Genomic DNA, 27,712 nt, shown 5'->3' on the forward strand with positions numbered 1-27,712 from the left:
CTCCAACTTGTTTTCTTCTTTCCCCAAAGCCATCACCCTGGTGGGAAGTGTCTATGTGGGTCAGAAATGTTCTGCGCACGAATCCCAGTGTGTGTTGCTTTTCGCCCCTTTTGCCCTCCGCCGCCCCATCGATACGCTCCCTCCCTTCCCCCTCCCTCACCCCCTCGTGCTCTTTCAATATGACTTTTCTCACCCCTTGTGCCATTTCTCTGCCTGACTTGTCTTCTATCTGGGAATCATCACGGATGGCCGCACAATTTGGCCAGATCTCTCATGCCAAAGAGACCCCAGAGAAATGGAGCTGACTCCTTGGCCCCTTGGCTCATTCGGAGCGGAGCGCCTCTTTTTCCCAGCCGGCCGCCGACAAAGTCCAAAAAATTCTGCACTGGTGGCTGCACATTGATGCAAAAACACTATGAATTACTCATTGGCGACTTCTCCGCTCACTGGTTTTGTCCCCGCCACTCCTTTTTTTTCGCAGACAGTTTGTCTATCTGTCGTAGACGTCACATTTTTACGTCTGGGATGCAGCGGGCGGACTGCGCAACAGTGGGCGGTTCGTGGTTATATATATTGAAGGCGTGGAACAGTGGGGGTTCCGTCTGAAAGCACCTTTAATTTTACCGTGCCGTGGCGGCGCCGTAATTGCTCAGCTCGCATTATTCCGCGGCGCTATGGGCGCGCATCGGGGAGTCGTGATTGTCTGGGAAAAGTCAGATAGCTGGCAATGATGTAGAAAAGCACACAATGCTGGCTTATTTATGGGGGATAAAAAAAGACTGTTTTGAGATTCAGACGTTTGGAATTGTTTTTGTGCTTTGGAAACTTCTTTATTTCTCACAAATCAAATTAAAAGATGAGAGTTATTGGGGAAGAAAGTCTGATTTTGAATTTGAACTCATTTTTTAGGTAAGAAATCCAAAATTGACTGATAATGTTAATGCAAAGTAAAAAGGCATGAAAGGGAATGTATATTGAAAGCTTTTATGTATTGTCATGATACATGTTTGTGGAAAAACAATGCAGTAAATTGATTAATTTGAATTGCAACTCTTCCCTCTGTAAATAGGTATGACATCCGATATGAAAAAGAGGATCTCTTGCTGAGGATTAAGAAAGCCAGCGTGAGCGATCAGGGGACCTTCACCTGCTTGGCCGAGAACCGGATGGGCAAATTGGAATCCTCCGCTTACCTCACCATCAGAGGTGGGTACTTCCTACGCATTTCTTTGCATTACTTGGCATTTCTTTGCATTTCTTTGCACTTTCCTTGAGCCATCCCGCATTTCATTGGAAGTCCCAATTCACAGAACAATCAAATCTTTATGGGCCATTTTAGCCGTGTTATTGCTCCGGCGTTGAAGGGTTGGGCCCAACCCCCGGTTTTCTCCCACTTGATTGCTTTGAACGTTAAAGGGAAAGTTTTATTTCTATTCATCAAGCCCACTACTTACAAATTTGTAGTGCTCGTTAGATAGTCATTATAATCATGTCTTTTTTTATTGACCTGGATTTGGTGTTATCTTTGATTTTTTTGTTGCAATATTTGGAGATATTGCAGTTCCTCATGACAAAAAATGGAAATGTTTGTGTGAATGTTTCATGTGATGGGTAAAAAAATGTAAATGATTGAATTAGCCATGTGCTGGTGATTGAGAGCCATTTTTTGGGGGGGTCCCTCCATGGATGGAAAAAAGCGGCGCCATTCCATTCATTTCTGATTTTCATTCTTTTGCTTTCTTTCTTTCTTTCTTTCCTTCTTTCTTTCTACTCCTCTGCTTTCGTTGTCTGTGTCTCGTGACTTAATCTCACCCACACTTTGTTGGTCACCAGTTCGCCCCGTCGGTAAGTAACCACTCGGCCCATTTTGCATGCCTTTTTTTGCTTTACTTTTCTCTTTTTTAAGTCACAATTTGATCACCGATGTCAACATCCATAAAGGCACTCAACCAAATGATCTTTTCCTGCCACATTTGCATCATCTCTCAATCACTGACTTTCCCTTGAAGTATTGTCACCTTATTGATATTTCAAACTTGCAGTACCCTCGCACTTGCCGTATTTTACGGACTATAAGTCACACTTTTTTCATAGTTTGGCCTGCGAGTAATGTTTTTTTTTCTTTCTCTTGACAACCAACAACCTTTTATGTTGTTTTCTTTCTTCCAAAAAATACTTTAGGCCACTATGATGGTAACATATACCTTTTCCGCCTGTTGTTTACCCTTTCACTTTTGTTACTTTAAAGCATGTTTGACAAAAATGCCCTCCCCAAAACACAAATAATACTCCAAATCGACAGTTATATTTTTTCTTCTCGGCCGATGTATAGTCCGAAAAATACGGTGTATTGCTACGTGATATTGTCAAACGTTGTATTCAGCCGCAAATCTTTAATTGTACTGCATGCTACTGTAATTCAGAGGCTCCTCAGTTTGTGGTGCGACCCCGCGACCAGATTGTGGCTCAAGGACGAACGGCGACCTTTCCCTGCGAGACCAGAGGCAAACCTCAACCCACCGTGTTCTGGCAACGAGATGGCGGCCAGGTGAGACTTTGGCCCAATCTGCACGCTATTCGCGACTAGAGATTTATTAGTCGACGCCGAACGGCGGGGTATTTTGCCCGCGCCGCTGTATTTGGGGAGGGAAAAAATCCAGCAAGGACCGATCAAAGCAGGGTGACATTGTGCTTGGGTTTTGTGGCTGGCGCAGATAATGAAGTGGTCGTTCATCATCAGTGGACGCTGTTCTGACCAGCCGCCTCACATTAGACTCATTAGAAGTAATGAAAGCGGGCTAATGTCCTTTCCTGCCAGCCTGTCTGCTTGGGGTGCACAAAAATCACAAAGCTGATGATGCCTCAACTCTTGCTTGTCTTAAACAAGCCGCGGGGAAGGAGCCTGACACAAGACAAGCACTTTAATTGTGCCCAGAATGGAATGGTTTTGAATGTGCAACCCAACCTGCCATACAAATATAGCCTTTTTTTAGTATGTTCCATCTTCCAATTCAAGAGTTTGACTTTGCAATTTTTTCCCCCGTAGGATCTTTTATTTCCAAACCAGCCGGCGCAGGGCGACGGCCGCGTGTCCGTGTCGCCGGGCGGAGAACTGACCATTTCGTCGGTGCAGCGTTCCGACGCCGGCTATTATATATGCCAGGCCCTCACTGTCGCCGGCAGTATCTTGGCCAAAGCCCAGCTGGAAGTGGCAGACGGTAAGCCACGCCCACCTCAACCACTTGACATGTTGACCGCCATGGATATAGGGAAATTCCCCAAAAACTGGAACTGTTTCCCCTGTTTTGAACCATATTCTTTTCACTATGTACCTCAAGCCGCGTGTTTATTGGCCAGCCTCCATTTCCGTGCTATAAATACCAAGCAAGCAGTCATTGGCAATGATGATGTTTACAAGCCTCTCCCCATAATGAATGTGAGCGGTTTGAAAACACATTAACAAAAGCAAGCCGAGAGATCTTTCATGTTGGATTTAATTGCCCCATGTTTTTTCCTCCACTTTGTGTCGTTTATTATATGAAGTGGGAAACGGAATCAAATGTATAGTGTGTATAATCAATTAGTCATATGAGAAGTGGCCGAACATCCAATAGGAAAATGGCAATTATGCTATCGGTTTACCGGTTAGGCCTTGAAAGATGCTTCCAAAAGTCTAGCGTTTCTGATTTTATTTGGGTTCGCAGCATTTTGCACATTACAAGGAACTTGTTGGAGGGGAAGAGCGGCAGTGAGAAAATTGGAAGCAGGGGAGTTGTTACAAGGCTCCACAAATGACTGTTGCAGAGTGCAAAAGCTGTTTTCTGGATGATATAACATACTTTAAAAAGCTTTTAAAGCATTGTGTTGTTTTCCTCCTTGGCGTGCTAATTTAAGACTTTCATTTGTTTGGGTGGAACATAGCACAAAAACATGCCACCAGGGGAAAGGCACATTCTGGCCAACCACTAGCCGGCATATGGATGGAAGGATGGATGGGTGGAAGGAGATAGGCTAATTAACACCACGGGTTAAGCATCATTAATCCTCCACTAGTAATTAAAAGTGAAGGTGTGCTGTGATTTGGTGGCCACAAGCACAATGTTGTATTTCTCTGGAAAGGACATTTTTTTTTCTTTTTCGCGGATCCGTCAGAATGAGTTTTGACACATTTGGACTGGCAATTATTACAGTGGCTAATTAGCACCTTGCGATAATGGCGTGAAAAAAAAGGAGCAATATTTTGCCATGAAGCAGATTGTAATGTTCTGACTGTTGATTTTCCTCAGCCCTGAAGGACCGCCCACCGCCAATCATCCGGCAAGGTCCCTACAACCAAACGCGGCCTTTAGGGGCCACGACTGTACTCAGGTGTCAAGCTTCGGGTGACCCGCAGCCCACAATCACTTGGCGGAAGAATGGCGTCAGCCTACTGGGAAAAGATCCACGTTTTTCCTTGCTGGAACGCGGGAGCCTTCAAATACAAAATGCCAAGGTCAGTTGCTTATTCACATCCTTTTTTCCTCCATTTGAAAATATCTGGAACGTGACTGCGTTTGTTCATTTTAAGCTTCATAAGTCGTGAAATGATTTCATTTACAGTATAATATAGGTCCGAAAAATGTCATTTCACTTCTATTTTAATGTAATTTGTCCTTTTTTTACGCACTCATGCAACACGGCGTGCAAATGCCACGTAAAATGAGTTGTTTAACATTGGCATTTGATCTGAAAGCCTTCAATAATTTGGGGTCAAAGGTCACTGGCCACTCTCCCGTCAGCTTTGCCAAATAAGAGCAATCCGATCATATCCTTTTTTTCGGCGTCAGCACTCTGGATGATAATGTTGATGGTTCTGGGAATCCGGGCCGATTATTATTGGAGCAAATCAATTAGGGAAATTAATGTCAGCTTTTTTACTAGCTGCTTTTTTTTGGTTAATGTTCTTTCTCATACACTCTCCCTTCGGCCGGCCTGTCTCGATCCAGCCAAATGCAGGCCATCGAAGGTTAATGCATTTTTACTGTACGACGAGCCGCGAAGCTTCTCGCGAAGCCAAGACTGACGCAAGAGCTTGTAGTGGCCATCTGGGATCACACTTGCAAAGACTATTGCTTTCACCTTCACGTAACAACATAACAAGTTTAAAAAAAGCTCGGCTTTTTCCCCACTTTGAATGAGGAAAGAATCCTCGGATATGTCCACTGCGCTACAACTAACCTGGCTTGAAATATTTCCTTTTGGTATAAAATAGGCCATTTTACCGCTATAATTTTGTCTCATAAATAAAGTTTAAACCATGTGAGTATGCCACATCTTAAAATTTATCATATTGCTAATGGATTGGATGCCTCAAAAGAGTTGAAATATGTCCTTGCAGTTACTACGGATAGCCTAAATTAAATTAAAAGGCTAATTGATATAATCATAGTTGGTTAAATTTTCTAATTAAATACATTTTCTGACTCTTATTCATTTTTTCTCTCTTTTAGTTAACGGATTCAGGATTGTACACGTGTGTGGCGACCAGTTCCAGTGGAGAAACATCATGGAGTGCTTTTTTGGATGTCACAGGTGGGCAACACTTCATGTTTTATTCCTATCGGTTGAATGGCAGTTTTTTTTCTTTTTAAATTTACATCTGCTTCTATTCTTCTATGTCAGATTCAGCCGACCCCATTGACTTCATGTCTAACAACCTGACAGCCCTCGGGGGTCCGCCCTCCAAGCCAGAGGTCATCGATGTCACCAAGAGCAGCATCTCGTTGTCATGGGAACCGGGGCCAGAGGCTGCCTCCCCAGTGTCCTCCTATGTCATTGAGGCTTTTGGGTATGTCTGTGACCCGTGGCCTGGGGCACTGTTTGGTGACCCCAAAAATAAAAGCAGATGGAATGGAAGGGGGGGGGGGGGGTTGTGTTTGAAAGCAAACAGAATAAATAAGCTTGTGTTTTAGTTTGATACAAAAAAAATGACAATTTAATGATAATTCTGTGGCATTTCAGGATCATTTTAATCAGCAAATGTCAACTTTTTAATTTTAATTACTAGAAAAAAGCCTCCAATGTCAATTTTTTTTGTGGTTTAAAAAGAACAGCTTTCCACCAGCTCATGGAAACTATATTTTTCTTCTTTTCAAACAGCCAATCAGTAAGCAACAGCTGGCAGACAGTGGCAGAACACGTGAAGAGCACAGAGTTCACCGTCAGTGACCTTCGACCCAATACCGTCTACCTGTTCATCATCCGGGCCGTGGATGTCCAAGGGCTCGGCGACCCCAGCCCCATGTCTGACCCCGTGCGGACACGAGGTGGTGACACCAAAAGAAAAAAAACCCACCTGAAATACGTCTCGCCGACAAACAACTGAATTTGAATGGCTTGCTTGCTCTTTTTTCTTTTTAGATATAAGTCCCACTGCGCAGGGAGTGGACCACCGTCACGTTCAAAAGGAGTTGGGCGACGTGGTGGTCAGCATGCACAACCCCGTCGTTCTCACTTCCACTTCGGTGCAAGTCACCTGGACTGTGAGTAGTTCATTAAAAAAGTAAATAACGAGAGTCAACACAACTCTGAACTGGATTCTAATAAAAAAACAAAGCTGAGGTGTTTACATTTGAGCTTAGCATGCCACTCATGCTCTCTTGTTTTTTTTTCTCCCAGGTGGACAATCCATCCCGATTCATTCAAGGCTACCGCGTTCTCTACCGGCAGACGTCAGGGCTACCCTCTCCGGGTCCTTGGCAGATCCAGGACTTGAAAGTGTCCTCGCAGAGGGACGTGACGCTGGTGAATCTCAACAAGGGAATCGTCTACGAGATTAAAGTGCGACCGTACTTTAATGAGTTTCAAGGCGCCGACAGTGAATCCATGACGGCGCGAACTATGGAAGAAGGTAAATCATTTAAAAGACAGCTCTAGCGTTCTTAATTTACTATGTAGTGTACAGAAATGATTTCCATGTGAGTAGCATGAGTCCATGCAGATAAAGTGTCATCTGCACCGTCAGGGTTCCTTGACAGACCTCTGCGGTTTGGTAGACAAGGGGGATGGCTTTCCATCTCAAATTCTGGCCTTTGGCCTTGACATTTGACTTTTTTTCACAAAATCTGTGTTGCTAGACTCCATGAAATCCATTCTAGACTAGCTTGACGTGGTCACTTAAGCACACACACACACAGTGTACATTGTGTGTGGTGTGTGGATTTTGTCAAATCCAGGACCAAGTCCATCCCATCAGTTTAATGCCATATCACACTCCTCCCAATCAGTGCACATAAAATATGGTAGTAATAATAGGAGTGATTGTACTTCACTGTTTTGAGATTATCACGGCTATGTCTGGTCTACATTATCCTCGATAGTCGAGGGATTACTGTGATTAATGTCGACTTGATAGTGGAAGGCGATAGCTGGCAATCCCTCAGCCGGACTCCGATAAAGCCGACCGTGCAACCCGGCCAGGAACCGAGCGGGGATACGACTCCCGCTGAGATAAGGGTCCGTCATTTTAGGAAAATCTCCAACTCGCCGCATTTCTTTTCCATGGCATCGCATATGAGGAAAGGCTGTCTAGGATTTTCAACACGCGTGGACAAGAAAAAAAAAAGAACAAATTTACCTCACTGGAGCCCAATTATAATGGCCACATGGGATTACTGAGGGATTTTTCCAACCGAGGTAGCACTTTTAGTTCCCCGGCATTCTGAAAAAAGGTATTAGGGAACAGTAGGAAAAAAATGGGCATTAATCTGCAGCCAGAAACGGATTGCACAGCAGAAATTTAGAAGAAAAAGACTTATCTACCAAAAACAGATATTCAAAAGGGTGCAAAGTTGCGGGACTCACGCAGCAAGGTGTCCAAATCCAAAGTCTGGGTTAAAATGGAAATATAGCGTAGGCTTATTGCCACCACGTGTCTGACGTTGGCAGCTCCGAATGCGATACTCCCCCGTTAACATCACAAATGGCGGCGGGGGCGTTTGCTAATTCATGTCTCAAGTAGCTTACGCGACGGGCTCATTAGCGCGCCGACTTGTGTTTACCAGATTGCCTCCTGCCGTACAGCAAATTAAGCAGCTTTAGCGTATTGTGTGATGCCGCCATGCAGGTTAACATTCAACCATTAGGATTCGTTTACATATAGTTATCAGCCTCCTCTTTTTGCAGGACGCCCATCATTGTATTTGTCCTCTCGTCTGCATTGACGTCCAATCATTGGCCGTTCTGCTTTATTATTCTGTACCTTTTTTTTAATTGGGTTGCAGCTAATCCTTCTTTCTCACCGAGTATTAAAAAGGGTGTGATGGAAAATGTGGCCTCAAGCAGTGTCCATTCAGAGAAGATAATGTGGTCAATTGGAGAAATAAATATAGTATTGGGACCTCCTGCCTGCAGTCTCATTATATTTCCAATCTGTCCATGTGGGTCATCAGGACACATTATGACAAAAAAAGGACAATGGCTAATTCTCTTTTTTTTCCACCCCTGCTGATTATCCTGAGGTAAACTAGTTGCTCCCCAAACAGCAATTTAGGTAGAAAGTGGCGTAACACTCTAAATTGAACACCAGTTAGCCACCAGGCAAACACAATATAGACAAAATAGACAAAAGTGAATGTGCTTTTTTATTGGCAGGCAAAATAATACTATTGTCATTTCATTTTTCCTCTCCTGTGTATTTACTTTTGCCCCTTTCAGCACCCGGCGCCCCCCCACAGCAAGTAACCGTGTTGACAGTAGGACAAAACAACAGCACCTCTATCAGCGTGTCCTGGGACCCCCCGCCCTCCGATGAACAAAACGGCATCATCCAGGAATACAAGGTAGAGCCTGTCTTAATTTGTGCATTTGAATACACCGCAAGACCCTAAAATGGATTTTTTTCCCTGCCTTTTTCAGATCTGGTGTTTGGCAAACGAAACTCAATTCAACGTCAATAAATCCGTGGACGCAACCATCCGTTCAGTGGTGGTGGCGGGTCTTCAAGCCGGAGTGCAGTATCGCGTGGAGGTGGCGGCCAGGACCAACGCCGGGGTGGGAGTCAAGAGCGATCCTCAGCTGGTCACCCTGGGTAATCCCCCACCACACACACACACACCCAAGAAAAGTGTACCCGGAATGAAATGACCTGATAATGGGGAGAGCGAGGTGTCCATCACAGTTTGTGCTCTGAGAAAATGATTGATCAATTTAGCACCCTGCAGAAAGAAGATAGCCTTTACACTGTAGACATCTAGTGAAAAATCAATAGTGCTTCATTACAACATAGTGTTTGGTAACACTGCCAAGTACTGTTAGCCATATCAATAATACACTCCAATGCTAACACAGCTCAGAGTGATATATAGTATTTATATATAGATGGATTTTTTTTTTTTTTTGGTGAAGCTTATCAGCCCATCACGTCTCATAAAAGAGCAAAAAAAAAAAAGATGCGCGGAATACATAAAGCTCAGAGTCAATATTGAAGGCCAGGACAGATGCTCCTCATCTGTGACTTTTGACTGATAAATAATAACAGCTTTAACAGACAGGGCGAGGGAAACAGAGGCCTGTGGACTGCCGTTTAATGATGTGTGTCTTTTTCTATCTGTGTCTGTGTGTGTCTCTGTGTGTGTGTGTATGAGGATTGGGGGTTTCTCCTCCCTCCCGTAGACGGTGAATCTAATTTCACAGCACAGTAGCTGCAAGAGAAAATCAAACTCTGTCAGAGCGCCTCTGTCAATCTCGTGTCTTTTAGGCTCAACTTGATAAGTGCGCTGCTGAATTGATTAACTCTGCCTACGTACAGTATATGTGAGGCACGGCTACACTTTATTTATGATGATATTAGGTGATTTTCTGCTTTTGTAAGCGTTTTTTTGCACAAGTGATGGCCAGTTCAAGCCGTAAAAAGCAATGGAGAAAACACAAGAGTTTTATAACAAGGTTTTATATGTGAGTGTAAGGGTAATTGAACATTGGTGTGAATGTATGATGGGTTGATGGTCGCTTTGCGCCGTGTGAGCTCGCCAGAACATCAATCGATGGTTGTCGTGTGTAGTAATCTTTGTAGAACAGCATTTGTCTTTTACATTCACTGCAAGTCAAACAAGGACTGCATAATAATGAATAATAATGAGGATCGATTGCTAGGAAGGAGACAAAATGTTTCCTCATCAATATGAAGTGTGAACCTTTTTGATAGACCTATTGTATGATTAATTTACTTTTTTTTTTTTGGTGGCAAATCCGGCAGGTGCGGAACAGAGGGACGTGATGACGGGATCGGGCGGCGGCAAGAGCATCTCCGACGTGGTCAAGCAGCCGGCCTTCATCGCCGGTTTGGGCGGAGCCTGTTGGATTGTTCTCATGGGCTTCAGTGCCTGGCTGTACTGGAGGAGAAAAAAGAGAAAAGGACTCAGCAACTATGCAGGTACAAAAATAAAAATCAATTGACATGCTTGGCCACCAATAGACAATCTCCGAGCTCATTTGCTCCATTGAGACTTGACGTCAAAGAATTTTTATACATTGAAAAGGGCTGGATTTACTTGGCCGTGCATCCGTGTGCGTCTAATGCGCTGGGCCGGGCGCTCGGTCATGTGACATGCTAAGTCTTGCCATTAACTAACATTTGCCGGCGTTGTTAGGCATGGACATGAAGTGCATCTACATGGGAGTTTGAAATTCATATTTTTAGCCCTCCAGTCAGCTGCAGGGCTGTGAGGCCATTATCATAATGCTTTACACTAACTTGCTTTTCCGTTGTACTAATAAGGGATTATTTGCATGATTCTTCTACAACCCTTTATTAAAAAATGGGTACTACTACCTTTGTACTACGTATTTGTATTTATAATGGAAATGGTGCTGAAGTCATTCCATGTTTTTATGGGTCATTGCCATTGACAGCAATGGAAGTCCAATTCATTTGGATCTTTCAAACCATTTTAATTTCTTTGTTTTCTTTTTTATTGCAGTTCAATCCTTCACTTTTACCCGTGCAGGTATGTTTTTAAAAATGGAAACAATTTTGCTCCAAAATGACAACAATATGCTCAGTTTTTATGACAATATTAATTTTTCTTGTCCTGTTTTAGTCACGTTCCAAAGGGACAGAGGTCTCATCAGAAATGGAAGGTAAGTCTTATTTTTACTTTGTAAAGTTTAAGACAGTACCCGATCTTCACTGGTGATCATTAATAACCGCTCACCTTTTTTATTTTTTAATGAATTATACTAATTAATCAGTGCAGGCTGCTGTCCTTCACTGCTAACGTGAGGCGGGTGAGGTCATGAAGGGAGGGGAGAGGTGATTAATGTGCTATTTAAAACCTCTTAACCTATTTGACTTTGTGCTCGTTCATATAAATTTAGAAGATGGCTGAATAAGAACAGCAGAATGAATTCCTTAAGCAAAAAAAATATGTTTTGATTGCCCTCCCGCAACTATACAAGTCGATAAAGGGTCTCGTTACATTGAAATTGCCAGTAAACCATCCGATAATCCTATTCCTTCTCATTATTTCAATGAGAATATGCATGTATTTTTACAATGGAAATTGTTAAAGACCTTGGGGCTCTCACCAAGTGGCGTGTAAACAATTCCCCGTGGTCAGGCCCCGTGGAAAATTCCCGGCGTGTGCCGCTGCATTAAGTAAACATGCCAACGGCATGCAAATGTTGATAGGACATGCAAATCCACGCTTGCCCGGCCCGGCCATTTGCTGCTCGCAACTTTTTCTTTTCTATATTCCAATCTCGTCGACGTTCCCACTGTATTTCGCCGCCGCCGCCGCTGCCGCAGCCTTTTGTGGGCTCGCTCCATCTCTGTTGCCGTGGAAACCGGCCCCGTCGACCAAGTGCCAGAGGCGCTCCGCCGTTCTCAATTTAAAATGGAAATTTTTGTTGTGCTAAGGCTATAAAGCGGATTAAGTGTGTATTCGGCCCTGCTTGCCTGCTTGCCTGCTTGCTTGCTTGCTTTTTTTCTCCTGGGAGAGTTTTGGCTGCTGGAGGTAGAAGTCTGATATATAGACTTGCCATGCCCTGTATTTTTTTATTTTTTTATTTTTTCTTCCCCCCCATTCTTGTTTGTGCTGCAGGCTTTTCACTGGTGGAAAATATATTCACAATGGCCTTCAAATCACGTTAACAAAAACCCTGTGACGAAAAAGCACGCTAGTATTTTTCTTTTTTAACTCTTTGGCTACCTTTCGTGCACCAGAAATATATATACTAAAATATATATATATATATAAAATTGGTATCAATGGCATTAAATGAGTTATTAGTAAGAGGTTATTTAAACTTCTTTATTTTAAATGTAACATAAAATTCCTATTAATGGCATTGAATGCGTTACTAGTAGGGGTGATTAAAATGTATTTATTGCATATAAAATTACCTGAGTTGTTAGTAGGGCTGGTCAACATTTATTTAAATAAAACAGAAATTCTCTCTGATGTCGATGTGCCGAATTCCATGGCGTGACGCTAACTTTTTCTCTCTCTGTCTCTTTCCATCCCTCAGCCGCCCGGGACTGTTGAAAGCGGGCGACCCGGGCCTACCCTGGCTGGCGGACTCGTGGCCTTCCACCAGCCTTCCGGCAAACGGAGGATTGGGCAGCCCCAAAGGAGGCGGCAACTTTGGCCGAGGAGGTAAACACGGTCGAGTTTTCCGGTTAGCGTCGCCCTCTCCGCCGCCGCTTTTGACGCTCGTCATTGGCGATTACCCGTGACGACTTCTGACATTAAAACAAAATTAAAAGTGCCTTTGAGGGCTGGACTTTGCTAATGCGAGTGGACAAGTCTGATATTTGGGATTCAATTTGTGCCATTACATGTCGTTTTTTTCCCGAACGCTCTCGTGCCGCAGTCTTTAATAAGGCTTTCGGCACGCACGCTGCGTTGACATGTTCGTCAGGCTCAGGAGGAGAGGTCCGCTCGGCCGCGGGGCCCAGCGTCACCGGGCTTTTCTCAGCGTGATGCTCGTTAATTACGGCGCCGGAGCATCGCTTCGTTTCAGATCAAGTCTTTTCCGAAGCCTCTTTTTGAACAAACAAGAGCAGTGGGGAGCGTTAATGACCTTCAGGATGCTCGCATTCATGTCATCTAATCTCAGACACGCCCTTTTTTTTTTTCTTTCCCGGCAGATGTGTTACCGTCGGCGGCGGTGGAAAAGACGGGCACCATGCTGTCGGACGGGGCCATCTACAGTAGTATCGACTTCATGGGCAAGGCGGCTTACGGCAGCCCGGCGCGAGATAGCCAGCCCACCCCCTACGCCACCACCCAGATCCTTCAATCCAACAGCTTCCACGAGTTGGCCGTGGACAGACCGGATCCTCGCTGGAAGGCTTCACTGCAGGCCCAGCAGGAAATGGCCAACCTGGGATACTCGCTAACAGATAGACGCCCCACCGCCGGTAATCATTTTCCCGCCAACAATTTTGCCCGCCAACAAATTTGCCTGAGCGTTAGCTTTTTGGAAGTCCAATTCCTGCAAGGGAGTTGGCCAGCTCAACTCCCACCCTCCAAACAAACTGCAAAATGAGAGCAAAATACTTTATTTACATATATTCACTGAAAATGAACCCTTAGGATAACGCTCTTAATTACTATCCTTCTTTCTATCTTGATGGGAGTCCTACGCTGGGAGCGTATCTAGCCCAGAAATGTCAGACAATCATCACGCATTTCTTTGGCTGGACTTGACGAGCCATGCCGTGTACATATTTATATCTATCCACTCCATATCATATGGAGTGCTTATGGGCGGTGAGGATGGCCGAGACATTTTCCGCGTGGACTTTGATGCGTCGTATTCACAATAAGCTTTGAGCGCGGCAAAATGTCAGCGCGACCGCAGACGTAGAAGGAGCCTCATTTGAGAGGTTGGCCTGCGGATTTGATTTCCATTGGAAAAATATCATAACATTTTGAATTTGTCGCATGCCGTGGCCACACACAAACAGAGGTATTTATGAGTGGGAAAAAATGGGGTCTGCTAGGCTTTATATGCCTCGGTCTTGTAGAAAAGGACACAAACACACACACACAGATTTGTTATCATGGCAACCAAGAGACGTTCTTCTTCTTTCCCTTCAGGTGCAAAGCTAGGGAAGAAAAAGAAGGTGAAAGGTGGGACAAAGACCCCTAAATCAAATGGGACGTGTTGGGCTAACATGCCCCTTCCTCCACCGCCAATGCATCCCCTGCCCGGTACGGAGGTGGACCTTGACCATTACCCCCAGGAAAGCCACAGAGGAGGGTAAGATGCCTTCATATATCATAAAACACAGACATCAGGTTAGATCTCCTCCACCCGTTTTTCTTTCTTTCTTCAACGTCTTAAGGGGAAAAACTCTCTCGCAAGATAATGCTCCAACAATTTCCCCCCAAATGAGTCATATGAGTCATTTTTAGGCATTCCAAAATGGTGGAAAATTCTCCAAATAATGAATGTTTTTCAACAGATATGACAACAACAGTTGGGTCCCGCCGCTTTCTTATCGCCAGCAAAGTTTGGACAACGATGGAGAAGAGGAGAGGGGACCAACTCCGCCTTTAAGAGGACGAACGTCCTCGCCGCCGCCGTCCTCGGCGTCTTACAAGCAGCCTTCCTCGTCGTCCCTCAGCTCGGCCCACCACGAGGAAATGCAGTCCATCTTGCAGGCCCACTTGGACGAGCTGACGAGGGCCTACCAGTACGAAGTGGCCAAACAAGCGTGGTAGGATTATTCCTTAAATTTCACCCAAGTGAAGAGCAAAGTGCAGACAGCAGATTTGTCAATCTTTTGCTACGATTGGTTTCCCACTTCAATGGCTTTTTTTAATGTCTTTCAACATAAATCAGGCCTTTATTTGTGTTATAAAAAGTCCTGTTTGATGCTTCCCTTGAAATCGCTCTCTGTTCTGACAGATGGAAGAAATAGGGAAGGTTTCTCTGACTGCACAACAGGCGGAAAAGCGACTGTCTAAAACGATGCTACGCGTGTATTCTCTGTTTCAGGCATATGAAGAGCAGTTCCAACATGTCCAACAACAGTATTCCTCCCATGGACTTCATGTCTTCAACGCTCGGCTCCGATTTGGCGGACGAGGACCAGGAGGAAGAAAGATACGCCATGGTATCAAAGAATGTGTGCGGCTTTGACTACGCTTCTGGACACGCCATGGATAAGCCGGACGTTTCAGGTACACATTAATGGCCATCATCATCCGATATGTCCATGTACGGATCCTCCATTACATTACGACTGGGAGGGCTGGCAGCAAAGAATGTTGCTTGAATTTCTACTCTGGCAGGCTGCTAAATTCACCTTGAAGTTATTGGAAGGAAACATCAAAAGCACAAAGACTGAACATACGGTAGACATGAAGAAAGTTTTTGAATTTAAAAAAGGCTGGATTTATAAATAGGAGCCTTTAGATAGAAATGTGACAATGTTTCCCACTGGGACTAAAATAAAAATGTAAATGAGTTGCCTTTTTTGATTAACCAATAGACGGACTTGTACTGTATATCCACTATGTGTTTTTCATCAAAACGGGGACAGAATACAGGTCAGCGGGACTAAAAATAATCCTGAATATTAGCAATGCAAACATGATTTATTTTTTGTGCCACTGTCAGTTTTTGTTAGTCGCTCGTTTAGTGCCATTAAAGTGGCATTCATAGCAGGATGTCTGGGGAGGATATTGTCAGATTGGTTTTACAAAAATACGTACTTAAAAAAAATGTTATTATACGGCATACACAATGTGAAATGATCAAAAAAGTTGACAGGTATGTTATTTTAATTGTCAGGCAAAGGCGGCCAGTCCTGTCGCTCCGACAGCTCCGGCGCGGCCGACGGCGGTCCGCAGAACACGCATAGCCTTAGTCACAAAAGGGTGGCGATGGGTGGCTTCAAAGCCCCGAGCGGAAAAGTTGGGACGCTGCCCAGGCGGAAAGATGCCAACGCAGACGGTGAGATCAAACTTTTGGAACGCCGTCAACAGGCTTTTGAAGAGGGGATGGCTGCTTATTTTTTTCATCCGGGACGGTTTCCACGGCGAACCGTTTTGGATACTTATTTAAGGTCTGTCTCCGTATCTGCAGGCCGGGGCCATCACGGCACGGCTTCCCGCGTGAACGGCTCGTGGGCCAGCGCGGGCACGCCATCGGATCCCGCGGAAGAGTGCATGGTGAGCGTTTCCACGCTAGAGCGCCAGCACATGTCTTCCTGGGGAGATGGCTCCGCCTCCGGTCGGGCCACGCTGAGTCGCCCTTCTCACAAGAAAGCGGAAGGCTCCCACAACGGCCATCTTCTCACAAATAGCAAAGAAAAGAGGGATCACTGTGAGTACTCTACTCATGACTTTTTCCAGCCCCCTATAGATACTATATAAATACTTTTCCCTTTCAGAGTCTTACGGCTGGCAGCACGTCCCAGGACAGCCGTCATTTCCAAACGCTCAGAGATGGCCTCCCTCCCCCAGCCAGTGACGCAGAATGACGATCGGAGGAGTCGGAATCGAACCCAAAATGAGAAATAGCCAACCGTAAAGGTCACGAAGGGTTCCCATTCTCCCTCAAAAGGATTGGAGCGTATGGCCACTTTTATTAGCTCTCACTTGCTGTACAGAAATTCACACGAGGAAGAAAAAGGACTTGCATCCTGTGTAAATAGATTTTCTATGTTTCATTTTCTTTTCGCTTCGCTATGCAAGCTCCCCTCATGTCGTCCGTCGCTCTCCTTATTTATGACATCGACTCGTTTTTTTTTCATCGGCGCTCCGATGATTGGCTTATCGTAACGAAGCTACTGTATTCTTGTACTTTGCACTTTGAGTGTTTTGTTGAAAATAAGCACAAATTGTCAGCAAAGCCGGAAGAGGACAATGGGGTCGAAAGGTCGCTTTTGTTTTTGGAAGAAAAAAAGAAAAAAACAACACCCCATTTGCTGCATTCTAGCGGGAAAAAGTCAAAGTGGTGGTAAAAAGTCAGGAAACTGTCTTTGACGTACATATACGTTTTGCTGTGAATTTTATGATGCATATTATGCACCAATCAGGACTCTTTGCACAGCTTTTATGGTAACAAAAGCAAAGAGTCACTTCACCACCATTTCATTTCAGATGTGTCAATATTATATACAGTAAATATATGTATTACTTTTATTCATTCATTTTCCAATGCATACAATGCTAATCTACACACAAGCTTGAAAATATGTTTACAAATACTTTGCTCTAACGTCTTTGCACCATAAAACGGTGACTAAGAATGATTTAAGTCATATTTTGGCATTAATATTTGAGTATCAAGTACATTAGGTATGCGTTAATCGGCTAAAACGCACATTTTGGAATTTATTTGTGGTTGGAATGGTCGTTAAGATATACGGATTGGACGCCACTGTAACATTTCACTGATTATGTTATGGATTGGTCATTCTGGTAATTGGTCTTTTCCATTAAGCACTCTTCACCTGCCAGACTGGTTTGCCCTCAGGAATACATATTGGCATAAGAGAGGGACAATTTTTAAGCCTCTGATTGAAAATAAAACGTGTACGTGAAAACCAGCAAGTTTTCCAGCCGTGGTTTTGTCATGCATTTTTATTGCGTCAATCTAGAGTAAAAGCCACCGCCGCCGATATTTTATTCAAAGTCGTTCAGGAACGTCGCCTTGAAAGCCGTGCTGCGCAATTCTAATTATTGTGCAGGTTTTATTGATCTATTCTCATGTGATTCCGTGAAAGCATCTTATGAAAAATTCATCTGCAAGCAGGACAAATGCGACTACTTTATTAACATTTAAAATGCATTATCACTTTGTAAAATGTGAATTTGCAGCCGGCACTTTGGGTTCCACTACATTAATTTATGGTCTGCCATTGACGGCGACGGGCGTTCAATCTATTTGCTGCTCTCCATTCGAATGGATTGGTCGTTCACTGCCAAGAGAAAAACATTTGCGGGTGTGTAAAGTATTAACATGAAAATTAATTATAAAATACAGGAAAAAGTATCAGTTGACAGGCATGCATACTAAGTATTAATCTCATAGGGCAAACTAAACTAAGTAAACAAAGAAGAACAGTGGCTGTGGGGATGCTTTGGTGCAAAAATCTAAAGAGCAAAGCTTTCCACAATACTAGTGTCCTGCAAGTGCAATCAGTGGATTGCAGTCAGGTGGCTCTGGCTTGAACCCTACCCCCGATACTTCAACTTGGAAGGAAAAGCTGTTCAACCCACAGCAGCTCTCAAGGATGACTTTGCCCTCCCCTGATGTAGACTGTCTAAGTCTAAGACTTTTTGGGAACTTTTCCATAACTTTAGTACACTTTACAAAATCCTGTACAGGAGTTTTTACACAATTTGAAATCATTCAAAAAAATATGTATATAAAATAAAGGAAAGATTTATAAATTGACAGGCATGAAGACTAGGCATTAATTTAATGGGGCTGGGCAAATTAAACATAAATAAAATAAAGGGCCGTAGTGGGTGCAGGGATGCTTTGGTGCAAAAATCTAAAGAGCAAAGCTTTCCACAATACTAATGTCCTGCAAGTGCAATTAGTGGATTGCAGTCAGGTGGCTCTGGCTTGAACCCAACCCCCACTGTTTCAACTTGGAAGGAAAAGCTGACCCATCCCCACCAGCACCTCAAGGATGGCTTTGCCCTCCCCCCCTGTGTAGACTGTCTAAGTCTAAGACTTTTGGGGAACATTTCCATAACTTTGGTATACTTTACAAAATCCTGTACAGAAGTTCTTGCACAATTTGAAATCATCCCCCCAAAAAACAAATTATAAAATAGTGGAAAATTTTATAAATTGATAGGCATGAAGACTAGGCATTAATTTAATGGGGCTGGACAAATTAAACATAAATAAAATAAAGGGCCGTAGTGGGTGCGGGGATGCTTTGGTGCAAAAATCCAAAGAGCAAAGCTTTCCACAATACTACTGTCCTGCAAGTGCAATTAGTGGATTGCAGTAAGGTGGCTCTGGCTTGAACCCAACCCCCACTGTTTCAACTTGGAAGGAAAAGCTGACCCATCCCCACCAGCACCTCAAGGATGGCTTTGCCCTCCCCCTGTGTAGACTGTCTAAGTCTAAGACTTTTGGGGAACTTTTCCATAACTTTGCTATACCTTACAAAATCCTGTACAGGAGTTTTTACACAATTTGAAATCATCCCAAAAATATGTATATAAAATAAAGGAAAAAATTATAAATTGACAGGCATGGAGACTAGGCATTAATTTAATGCGGCTGGACAATTTAAACATAGTAAATAAAGGGCCGTAGTGGGTGCAGGGATGCTTTGGTGCAAAAATCTAAAGAGCAAAGCTTTCCACAATACTAATGTCCTGCAAGTGCAATCAGTGGACTGCAGTCAGGTGGCTCTGGTTCGTGCCCAACCCCCGATACTTCAACTTGGAAGGAAAAGATAGTCAACCCACACCAAGACCTCGAGGATGGTTGTGCCCTCCCCCAATGTAGATTGTCTAAGTCTAAGACTTTTGGGGAACTTTTCCATAACTTGGGTATACTTTACAAAATCCTATACAGGAGTTTTTACACAATTTGAAATCATCCCCCCCAAAAAACAAATTATAAAATAAAGGAAAAATTTATAAATTGATAGGCATGAAGACTAGGCATTAATTTAATGTGGCTGGACAAATTAAACATAGTAAATAAAGGGCCATAGTGGGTGCGGGGATGCTTTGGTGCAAAAATCTAAAGAGCAAAGCTTTCCACAATACTAATGTCCTGCAAGTGCAATCAGTGGATTGCAGTCTGGTGGCTCTGGCTTGAACCCAACCCCCGATGCTTCAACTTGGAAGGAAAAGATAGTCAACCCACACCAAGACCTCGAGGGTGGCTGTGCCCTCCCCCAGTGTAGATTGTCTATGTCTAAGACTTTTGGGGAACTTTTCCATAACTTTGCTATACTTTACAAAATCCTGTACAGGAGTTTTTACACAATTTGAAATCATCCAAAAATATGTATATAAAGTAAAGGAAAAATTTATAAATTTATAAATTTATAAATTGACAGGCATGAAGACTAGACATTATTTAATGCGGCTGGACAAATTAAACATAGTAAATAAAGGGCCGTAGTGGGTGCGGGGATGCTTTGATGCAAAAATCTAAAGAGCAAAACTTTCCACAATACTAATGTCCTGCAAGTGCAATCAGTGGATTGCAGTCTGGCGCCTCTGGTTTGAGCCCAACCCCCGCTGCTTCACCTTGGAAGGAAAAGCTGGTCAACCCACACCAGCCTTTAAGGATGGCTTTGCCCTCCCCTTGTGTAGACTGTCTAAGTCTAAGACTTTTTGGGAACTTTTCCACAATCCTTTACAGAAGTACTAATGTGGTGTGCAGAATTTGAAATGATAAAGAAACAGTGAAAAACATATACATTGACAGGTGTGTAGTAGTATTACTAGTCCAGCTAATATGAGGCAAAAAATGAGAGTGCAGAGCTACTGATGGGGGCAAACTAAAAGCCACGCTCTCCTGACTTCATGCTCCCTCAGTGACCAATTTATTTTCACCCTGCCCGCTCTAATAGGTCTGCCACTTTTTGGCTATATCTTGAAATTGGCCACTCAAGGCTCAACTTTCTTCGCTTGAGTTGAGTTTGAACGACAACAAAACTAACCTAAGGTCGGGTGCTCAATTGACTCCATGACATTCTGAACTTAGTTCAAACGCTTTGATCGGGGTCATTGAAATCCGTGCCAAGGTGCTGAAGACTATTTGGGAAATGTAAACTGCCAGTAAACTTTGAATGTTTGTTTTTAAATCCAAATGTGCTCAGGCTGCTCATCTCTTGGCATCAAAGTGGGCGGCAGTCAGTGATAGAAGGCCGTATATCTCCTTAAACAACATCTCAGCCGGCGCTTTGATTATCTCCGACGCCTCTTAATTCCTCGCCAACTGTCTGCTTTGGCAGGAACTAATCTCCCTCAAACAAAGCTTCCATCAATTAGGTGTCTTGCATGGCAGTGCACGAATATCGCCATGTTGACTATTGTTTTCTACTGTGTTTTGCATCACGTGGGCCACATTTTTCATCCGCGCCGACATCGAATTTGCTAATTGTGTCATCCTTTAAAAGGCCGACGTGCTTCAGAAATGCCGTTGATTAACCAAACAAATGCAAAACATCCCCTCCGCGTTCCATTTGTCGAGCTGTAAATGAGTAAAGTGAAGATTGTCGTGACATATGGCGCCACAAAAGATGTTTTGTAGCGCCGGCGTGGCGCTCATCCGTGGTGTCTTTGTGCAAAGGACTGACAATCCTCATTTCCGTCCCTTTTTTTCCTCTCCCCATCCTCGTCGTCAACCTTCCGTCGATTCCGCCACGGCGGCTCGACTCGTCGAGACGGAGTCTTTGTCGACAGATTGGCGAGAAGCTAGCGGATAAACTTGGTATAATTGAATATGGAAGTTGGCAGAATGCAATCAGCCACACAGTCGTCGGAAAGCACACAACGACAGCTGTCCTTTGAAAGAGACGGGAAAAAAAGCATGAAAGTAAAACAAATATGGAGTGATATTCCTAATGTTGTCGTCAATTGGGCGCGGATTTGATTAAAAAGCAGCTGTGGGGAGTTTGGAAATGGAGTCAAGGCCTAAAAATATTGAATAACTTTCTTAATTCTGTAACTAACTGCAACTAAATGACTAGGAAGCACCCTCTTTCCTTCTGATGTTTACTATCCTATGTGTATGTGTATGTGATTGGCTTTATAAGGATTTCTTTTGAAAGTGCTCTATTCAATTTTATTGATTTGGAAAAATACACATCTCTTTGGTATCTATACAAAATCACTCTGGTCTATCTGATGGTACCAATATATATATATATTTTTTTAAATACATCATTCATCGATTCAATACTTTTCCGTTGGGCTTCTAGGAACTATGGGATGTCAGCCAATCGCAAGGACGGAAAACAACTACGACATGGTCGCTGATTATGTCGCAACTGACTCCAGGTGAAGACGCGCTGTGCCTCGGACCGATTGCGCGTCGGTCAGGAAAAACATCGATTTAAACATATATTTTGATGTCTTCCGAGTCGATTACTTGTTGTAATCAACAAATGTGCTTTTATTTCGAGGTGAAGAGCTGCGATCGCCACGATGAACTCAGGTAAACAAGCGTGGATTGAAACTTTTGTTTGTAAATCATTATTTGGGCTAAACCATGTCGTGTTGCGATCAATGATGTTAAATGCGCATTTTATTGAGCAACACATTCATTGTATGGTTGTACTGTGTGTACATGATGGAAACATGGCTATAAATGTTTGTTTTAGAACACTGGTGTCAAAGTTGCGGCCCGGGGGCCAAATCTGGCCTGCCGCATCATTTTGGGCGGCCCAGGAAAGTCAATCATGAGTGTCGACTTTGTTTTCAAATTAAGATGAAGATTATAGATGTATATTATATTTCCGGATTTTCCCCCCTTTTAAGTCAATAATTTCATTATTTAATCATTTTTTTCTGGGTTTTTAGTTCAATAATCATTTTGTGATATCTAAAAAATTATTTTGTTTTCCACTTTAATATGGAAAATAATTCAAGAAAAATTTGGTGTCCTTTTCAAATGAAAAGCAAATGATTAAAGGGAATTTTCCCTGACTAAGAAAAAAATACTTAAACATAGTTTTTAATGTTGGTTTTTAATCCAATTATTTGAATCCATTTGCTTTTCAGCTTCGGCCCAAATGTTGACCGACATCTTCCTGGTGGACGCCGGCTGGACTCGGAGCGCGACCCCAACAGGCCCCAAAGCGACGGACCAACCAGATGAGCATCGGTGCACCGCGTGGACCTGCCACAGTACGCCCAGGACACCAAGGTGGAGTTCAACCTGGACGCTCACTGGAACAACAAAGAAGGAGCCGTTTTCCTCGTGGATTTTGGGACCCTTTTTTTTCCCTGATGGATTTTTGGACACTTCTTCCTGCAGGTTTTTTTTGGACACTTTTCTCCCAAGTGGAGTTTTGGACACTTTTTTTTTTACCCATGGATTTTGGGACACTTTTTTTTACCCATGGATTTTTGGACACTTTTTTTAACCATGGGATTTTTGGACACTTTTTTTCCCGCAGGTTTTTTGGACACTTTTCTTCCCGCAGGTTTTTGGACACTTTTCTTCCCGCAGGTTTTTGGACACTTTTCTTCCCACAGGTTTTTTGGACACTTTTCTCCCTAGTGGAGTTTTGGACACTTTTCTCCCTAGTGGAGTTTTGGACACTTTTTTTTACCCATGGATTTTTGGACACTTTTTAACCATGGATTTTTGGACACTTTTCTTCCCACAGGTTTTTGGACACTTTTCTTCCCACAGGTTTTTTGGACACTTTTCTCCCTAGTGGAGTTTTGGACACTTTTTTTTTATACCCATGGATTTTTGGACACTTTTTAACCATGGATTTTTGGACACTTTTCTTCCCGCAGGTTTTTGGACACTTTTCTCCCCAGTGGAGTTTTGGACACTTTTTTTACCCATGGATTTTTGGACACTTTTTATCCATGGATTTTTGGACACTTTTCTCCCGAGTGGAGTTTTGGACACTTTTTTTTACCCATGGATTTTTGGACACTTTTTTTACCCATGGATTTTTGGACACTTTTTAACCATGGATTTTTTGGACACTTTTTTTAACCATGGATTTTTGGACACTTTTTTTTTTACCCATGGATTTTTGGACACTTTTCTTCCCGCAGGTTTTTGGAAACTTTTTTACCCATGGATTTTTGGACACTTTTTAACCATGGATTTTTGGACACTTTTCTCCCCAGTGGAGTTTTGGACACTTTTTTTACCCATGGATTTTTGGACACTTTTTACCCATGGATTTTTGGACACTTTTTAACCATGGATTTTTGGACACTTTTTTTAACCATGGATTTTTGGACACTTTTTAACCATGGATTTTTGGACACTTTTTTTTAACCATGGATTTTTGGACACTTTTTTTTAACCATGGATTTTTGGACACTTTTTTACCCATGGATTTTTGGACACTTTTTACCCATGGATTTTTGGACACTTTTTAACCATGGATTTTTGGACACTTTTCTCCCCAGTGGAGTTTTGGACACTTTTTTTACCCATGGATTTTTGGACACTTTTTAACCATGGATTTTTGGACACTTTTCTTCCCGCAGGTTTTTGGACACTTTTCTCCCCAGTGGAGTTTTGGACACTTTTTTACCCATGGATTTTTGGACACTTTTTTTACCCATGGATTTTTGGACACTTTTTTTTACCCATGGTTTTTTGGACACTTTTTAACCATGGATTTTTGGACACTTTTCTCCCCAGTGGAGTTTTGGACACTTTTTTAACCATGGATTTTTGGACACTTTTTAACCATGGATTTTTGGACACTTTTTTTTCCCCGCAGGTTTTTGGACACTTTTCTCCCCAGTGGAGTTTTGGACACTTTTTTTACCCATGGATTTTTGGACACTTTTTAACCATGGATTTTTGGACACTTTTTTTTTCCCCGCAGGTTTTTGGACACTTTTCTCCCCAGTGGAGTTTTGGACACTTTTTTTACCCAGTGGGGTTTTGGACACTTTTTTACCCAGTGGGGTTTTGGACACTTTTTTACCCATGGATTTTTGGACACTTTTTAACCATGGATTTTTGGACACTTTTTTTACCCATGGATTTTTGGACACTTTTTAACCATGGATTTTTTGACACTTTTTTTACCCACTGGGGTTTGGACACTTTTTTTACCCACTGGGGTTTGGACACTTTTTTACCCATGGATTTTTGGACACTTTTTAACCATGGATTTTTGGACACTTTTTTTACCCATGGATTTTTGGACACTTTTCTCCCCAGTGGAGTTTTGGACACTTTTTTAACCATGGATTTTTGGACACTTTTTAACCATGGATTTTTGGACACTTTTTTTTCCCCGCAGGTTTTTGGACACTTTTCTCCCCAGTGGAGTTTTGGACACTTTTTTTACCCAGTGGGGTTTTGGACACTATTTTACCCATGGATTTTTGGACACTTTTCTCCCCAGTGGAGTTTTTGACGCTTTTTTTACCCATGGATTTTTGGACACTTTTTTTTACCCATGGATTTTTGGACACTTTTTAACCATGGATTTTTGGACACTTTTTTTACCCATGGATTTTTGGACACTTTTTAACCATGGATTTTTTGACACTTTTTTTACCCACTGGGGTTTGGACACTTTTTTACCCATGGATTTTTGGACACTTTTTTTACCCATGGATTTTTGGACACTTTTCTCCCCAGTGGAGTTTTGGACACTTTTTTTACCCATGGATTTTTGGACACTTTTTAACCATGGATTTTTGGACACTTTTTTTTCCCCGCAGGTTTTTGGACACTTTTCTCCCCAGTGGAGTTTTGGACACTTTTTTTACCCAGTGGGGTTTTGGACACTTTTTTACCCATGGATTTTTGGACACTTTTCTCCCCAGTGGAGTTTTTGACGCTTTTTTTACCCATGGATTTTTGGACACTTTTTTTTACCCATGGATTTTTGGACACTTTTTAACCATGGATTTTTGGACACTTTTCTCCCCAGTGGATTTTTGGACACTTTTTAACCATGGAATTTTGGACACTTTTCTCCCCAGTGGAGTTTTGGACAATTTTTTACCCATGGATTTTTGGACACTTTTTTACCCATGGATTTTTGGACACTTTTTAACCATGGATTTTTGGACACTTTTTTTACCCATGGATTTTTGGACACTTTTTTTACCCATGGATTTTTGGACACTTTTTTTACCCATGGATTTTTGGACACTTTTTAACCATGGATTTTTGGACACTTTTTTTCCCGCAGGTTTTTGGACTTTTTTCTCCCCAGTGGAGTTTTGGACACTTTTTTTTACCCACTGGGGTTTGGACACTTTTTTACCCATGGATTTTTGGACACTTTTTAACCATGGATTTTTGGACACTTTTCTCCCCAGTGGAGTTTTGGACACTTTTTTACCCATGGATTTTTGGACACTTTTTAACCATGGATTTTTTGACACTTTTCTTCCCGCAGGTGTTTGGACACTTTTTCTCCCAAGTGGAGTTTTGGACACTTTTTCTCCCAAGTGGAGATTTGGACACTTTTTCTCCCAAGTGGAGTTTTGGACACTTTTTCTCCCTAGTGGAGTTTTGGACACTTTTTCTCCCTAGTGGAGTTTTGGACACTTTTTCTCCCAAGTGGAGTTTTGGACACTTTTTCTCCCAAGTGGAGTTTTGGACACTTTTTCTCCCAAGTGGAGATTTGGACACTTTTTCTCCCAAGTGGAGATTTGGACACTTTTTCTCCCAAGTGGAGATTTGGACACTTTTTCTCCCAAGTGGAGATTTGGACACTTTTTCTCCCAAGTGGAGATTTGGACACTTTTTCTCCCAAGTGGAGATTTGGACACTTTTTCTCCCAAGTGGAGATTTGGACACTTTTTCTCCCAAGTGGAGATTTGGACACTTTTTCTCCCAAGTGGAGATTTGGACACTTTTTCTCCCAAGTGGAGATTTGGACACTTTTTCTCCCAAGTGGAGATTTGGACACTTTTTCTCCCAAGTGGAGATTTGGACACTTTTTCTCCCCAGTGGAGATTTGGACACTTTTTCTCCCCAGTGGAGATTTGGACACTTTTTCTCCCAAGTGGAGATTTGGACACTTTTTCTCCCCAGTGGAGATTTGGACACTTTTTCTCCCCAGTGGAGATTTGGACACTTTTTCTCCCCAGTGGAGATTTGGACACTTTCTCCCAAGTGGAGATTTGGACACTTTCTCCCAAGTGGAGATTTGGACAATATTTCCCCCGTGGAACTTTGGACACTTTTCTTTTCCCCGCGTATTATTGGACACAATTTGTCAATGCTGTTTTAAAAAAAAATGTCTTTGCTGCTGCATATTTGCCCGTTTTTTGAGCCTCTTTTTCAGATTGGCTCGATTTTTGAGTTGAACTCCAAGACCTCCAAGTTGACAGAAGAATTCCCGGACCCAAAGCCGTCTCCAGATTTCAGCAACCCATGTAAGCCCGTCCCGTGGCCATTGGCCGCCGTTAAAAATGAGGTGGGACACAACATTGTGCCGCTTTCCACAGGGGGCGGTCTCCGGGCGCAGCGGGTGCTCCGGGACATTGCGGAGTTCACGGCCAGAAGGTGAGATTGCGGGCGAGTGCTTCCCACGTTCTGTCGCCAAGGTGTGTTTGTTGTTAAAGGGGCAACCGGGAGATCCGGGCGCACGAGGCCTGAAGGGGACGCCGGTGAGTTTTCAATTTTTTTCCACTTGACCAGCATGACCTAACTCCACTAAATACCACAAAGACTAAAGAAATAATCCTGGACTTTCGCAAGCGCAGCGGAAGCACGGCAGCAGACAAGAAAGCCATGCGGAGGGCGATTAACACTGCACAGAAGATCGTCGGCTGCTCTCTGCCATCACTGGAAGAAGACATTGCCAACCCCCGGTACCTCAGAAGAGCCGGGATCATTGTTGGGGACCCATACCATCCTGGACACGGCCTGTTCCGGTTGCTTCCATCGGGCAGAAGCTACAGGTCCTGCAAAGCACGAACAAACAGGCTCAAGGACAGCTTTCTCCCAACAGCCATCAGGACTCTGAACCTGCAGCAACACGAGACGTGACGACAACACAAATCCCTTCTATGAAATTAAGTCGCAGTGAAGTAACAGGAAGGTC

The 27,712-nt window shown here is 43.1% G+C and overlaps 1 protein-coding gene and 2 long non-coding RNA genes across 6 annotated transcripts in view; all 3 read left to right on the plus strand.

Moving 5' to 3' along the window:
• Positions 1 to 17,548, plus strand: part of LOC144212267 (roundabout homolog 2-like) — a 40,076-nt gene extending 22,528 nt beyond the window's left edge. Inside the window, exons 6-28 of one of the 4 annotated variants that reach the window (XM_077739990.1) lie at positions 1,070 to 1,206; positions 1,834 to 1,845; positions 2,424 to 2,548; positions 3,047 to 3,218; positions 4,287 to 4,492; positions 5,490 to 5,571; positions 5,662 to 5,827; positions 6,139 to 6,305; positions 6,400 to 6,521; positions 6,658 to 6,889; positions 8,695 to 8,819; positions 8,896 to 9,065; positions 10,230 to 10,411; positions 10,959 to 10,985; positions 11,079 to 11,118; positions 12,508 to 12,635; positions 13,130 to 13,402; positions 14,085 to 14,247; positions 14,453 to 14,707; positions 14,989 to 15,173; positions 15,787 to 15,948; positions 16,081 to 16,320; positions 16,388 to 17,548. In XM_077739990.1, the coding sequence (XP_077596116.1) occupies positions 1,070 to 1,206; positions 1,834 to 1,845; positions 2,424 to 2,548; positions 3,047 to 3,218; positions 4,287 to 4,492; positions 5,490 to 5,571; positions 5,662 to 5,827; positions 6,139 to 6,305; positions 6,400 to 6,521; positions 6,658 to 6,889; positions 8,695 to 8,819; positions 8,896 to 9,065; positions 10,230 to 10,411; positions 10,959 to 10,985; positions 11,079 to 11,118; positions 12,508 to 12,635; positions 13,130 to 13,402; positions 14,085 to 14,247; positions 14,453 to 14,707; positions 14,989 to 15,173; positions 15,787 to 15,948; positions 16,081 to 16,320; positions 16,388 to 16,389 (3,373 nt within the window). In that variant the 3' untranslated portion in view covers positions 16,390 to 17,548. Of the gene's footprint in view, positions 1 to 1,069; positions 1,207 to 1,833; positions 1,846 to 2,423; positions 2,549 to 3,046; positions 3,219 to 4,286; positions 4,493 to 5,489; positions 5,572 to 5,661; positions 5,828 to 6,138; positions 6,306 to 6,399; positions 6,522 to 6,657; positions 6,890 to 8,694; positions 8,820 to 8,895; positions 9,068 to 10,229; positions 10,412 to 10,958; positions 10,986 to 11,078; positions 11,119 to 12,507; positions 12,636 to 13,129; positions 13,403 to 14,084; positions 14,248 to 14,452; positions 14,708 to 14,988; positions 15,174 to 15,786; positions 15,949 to 16,080; positions 16,321 to 16,387 lie in introns of all 4 variants that reach the window. The other 3 variants (XM_077739991.1, XM_077739993.1, XM_077739992.1) reach the window with 3 other exon arrangements.
• Positions 17,549 to 21,877: 4,329 nt separating this feature from the next.
• On the plus strand, positions 21,878 to 24,201 carry LOC144212891 (uncharacterized). The gene is made up of 3 exons (XR_013329838.1): positions 21,878 to 21,989; positions 22,115 to 22,146; positions 22,713 to 24,201. It is a non-coding gene; the product is annotated as an uncharacterized LOC144212891 (long non-coding RNA).
• A 1,683-nt stretch (positions 24,202 to 25,884) lies between these two features.
• Positions 25,885 to 27,712, plus strand: part of LOC144212388 (uncharacterized) — a 6,181-nt gene continuing 4,353 nt past the window's right edge. Inside the window, exons 1-4 of the long non-coding RNA XR_013329757.1 lie at positions 25,885 to 27,041; positions 27,114 to 27,171; positions 27,231 to 27,275; positions 27,372 to 27,712. The exon at positions 27,372 to 27,712 is cut by the window's right edge and continues 497 nt beyond it. This is a non-coding gene — a long non-coding RNA (uncharacterized LOC144212388). The remainder of the gene's footprint in view (positions 27,042 to 27,113; positions 27,172 to 27,230; positions 27,276 to 27,371) is intronic.

The sequence above is a fragment of the Stigmatopora nigra genome, chromosome 19 (assembly GCF_051989575.1).
Source record: "Stigmatopora nigra isolate UIUO_SnigA chromosome 19, RoL_Snig_1.1, whole genome shotgun sequence".
NCBI lineage: Eukaryota > Metazoa > Chordata > Actinopteri > Syngnathiformes > Syngnathidae > Stigmatopora > Stigmatopora nigra.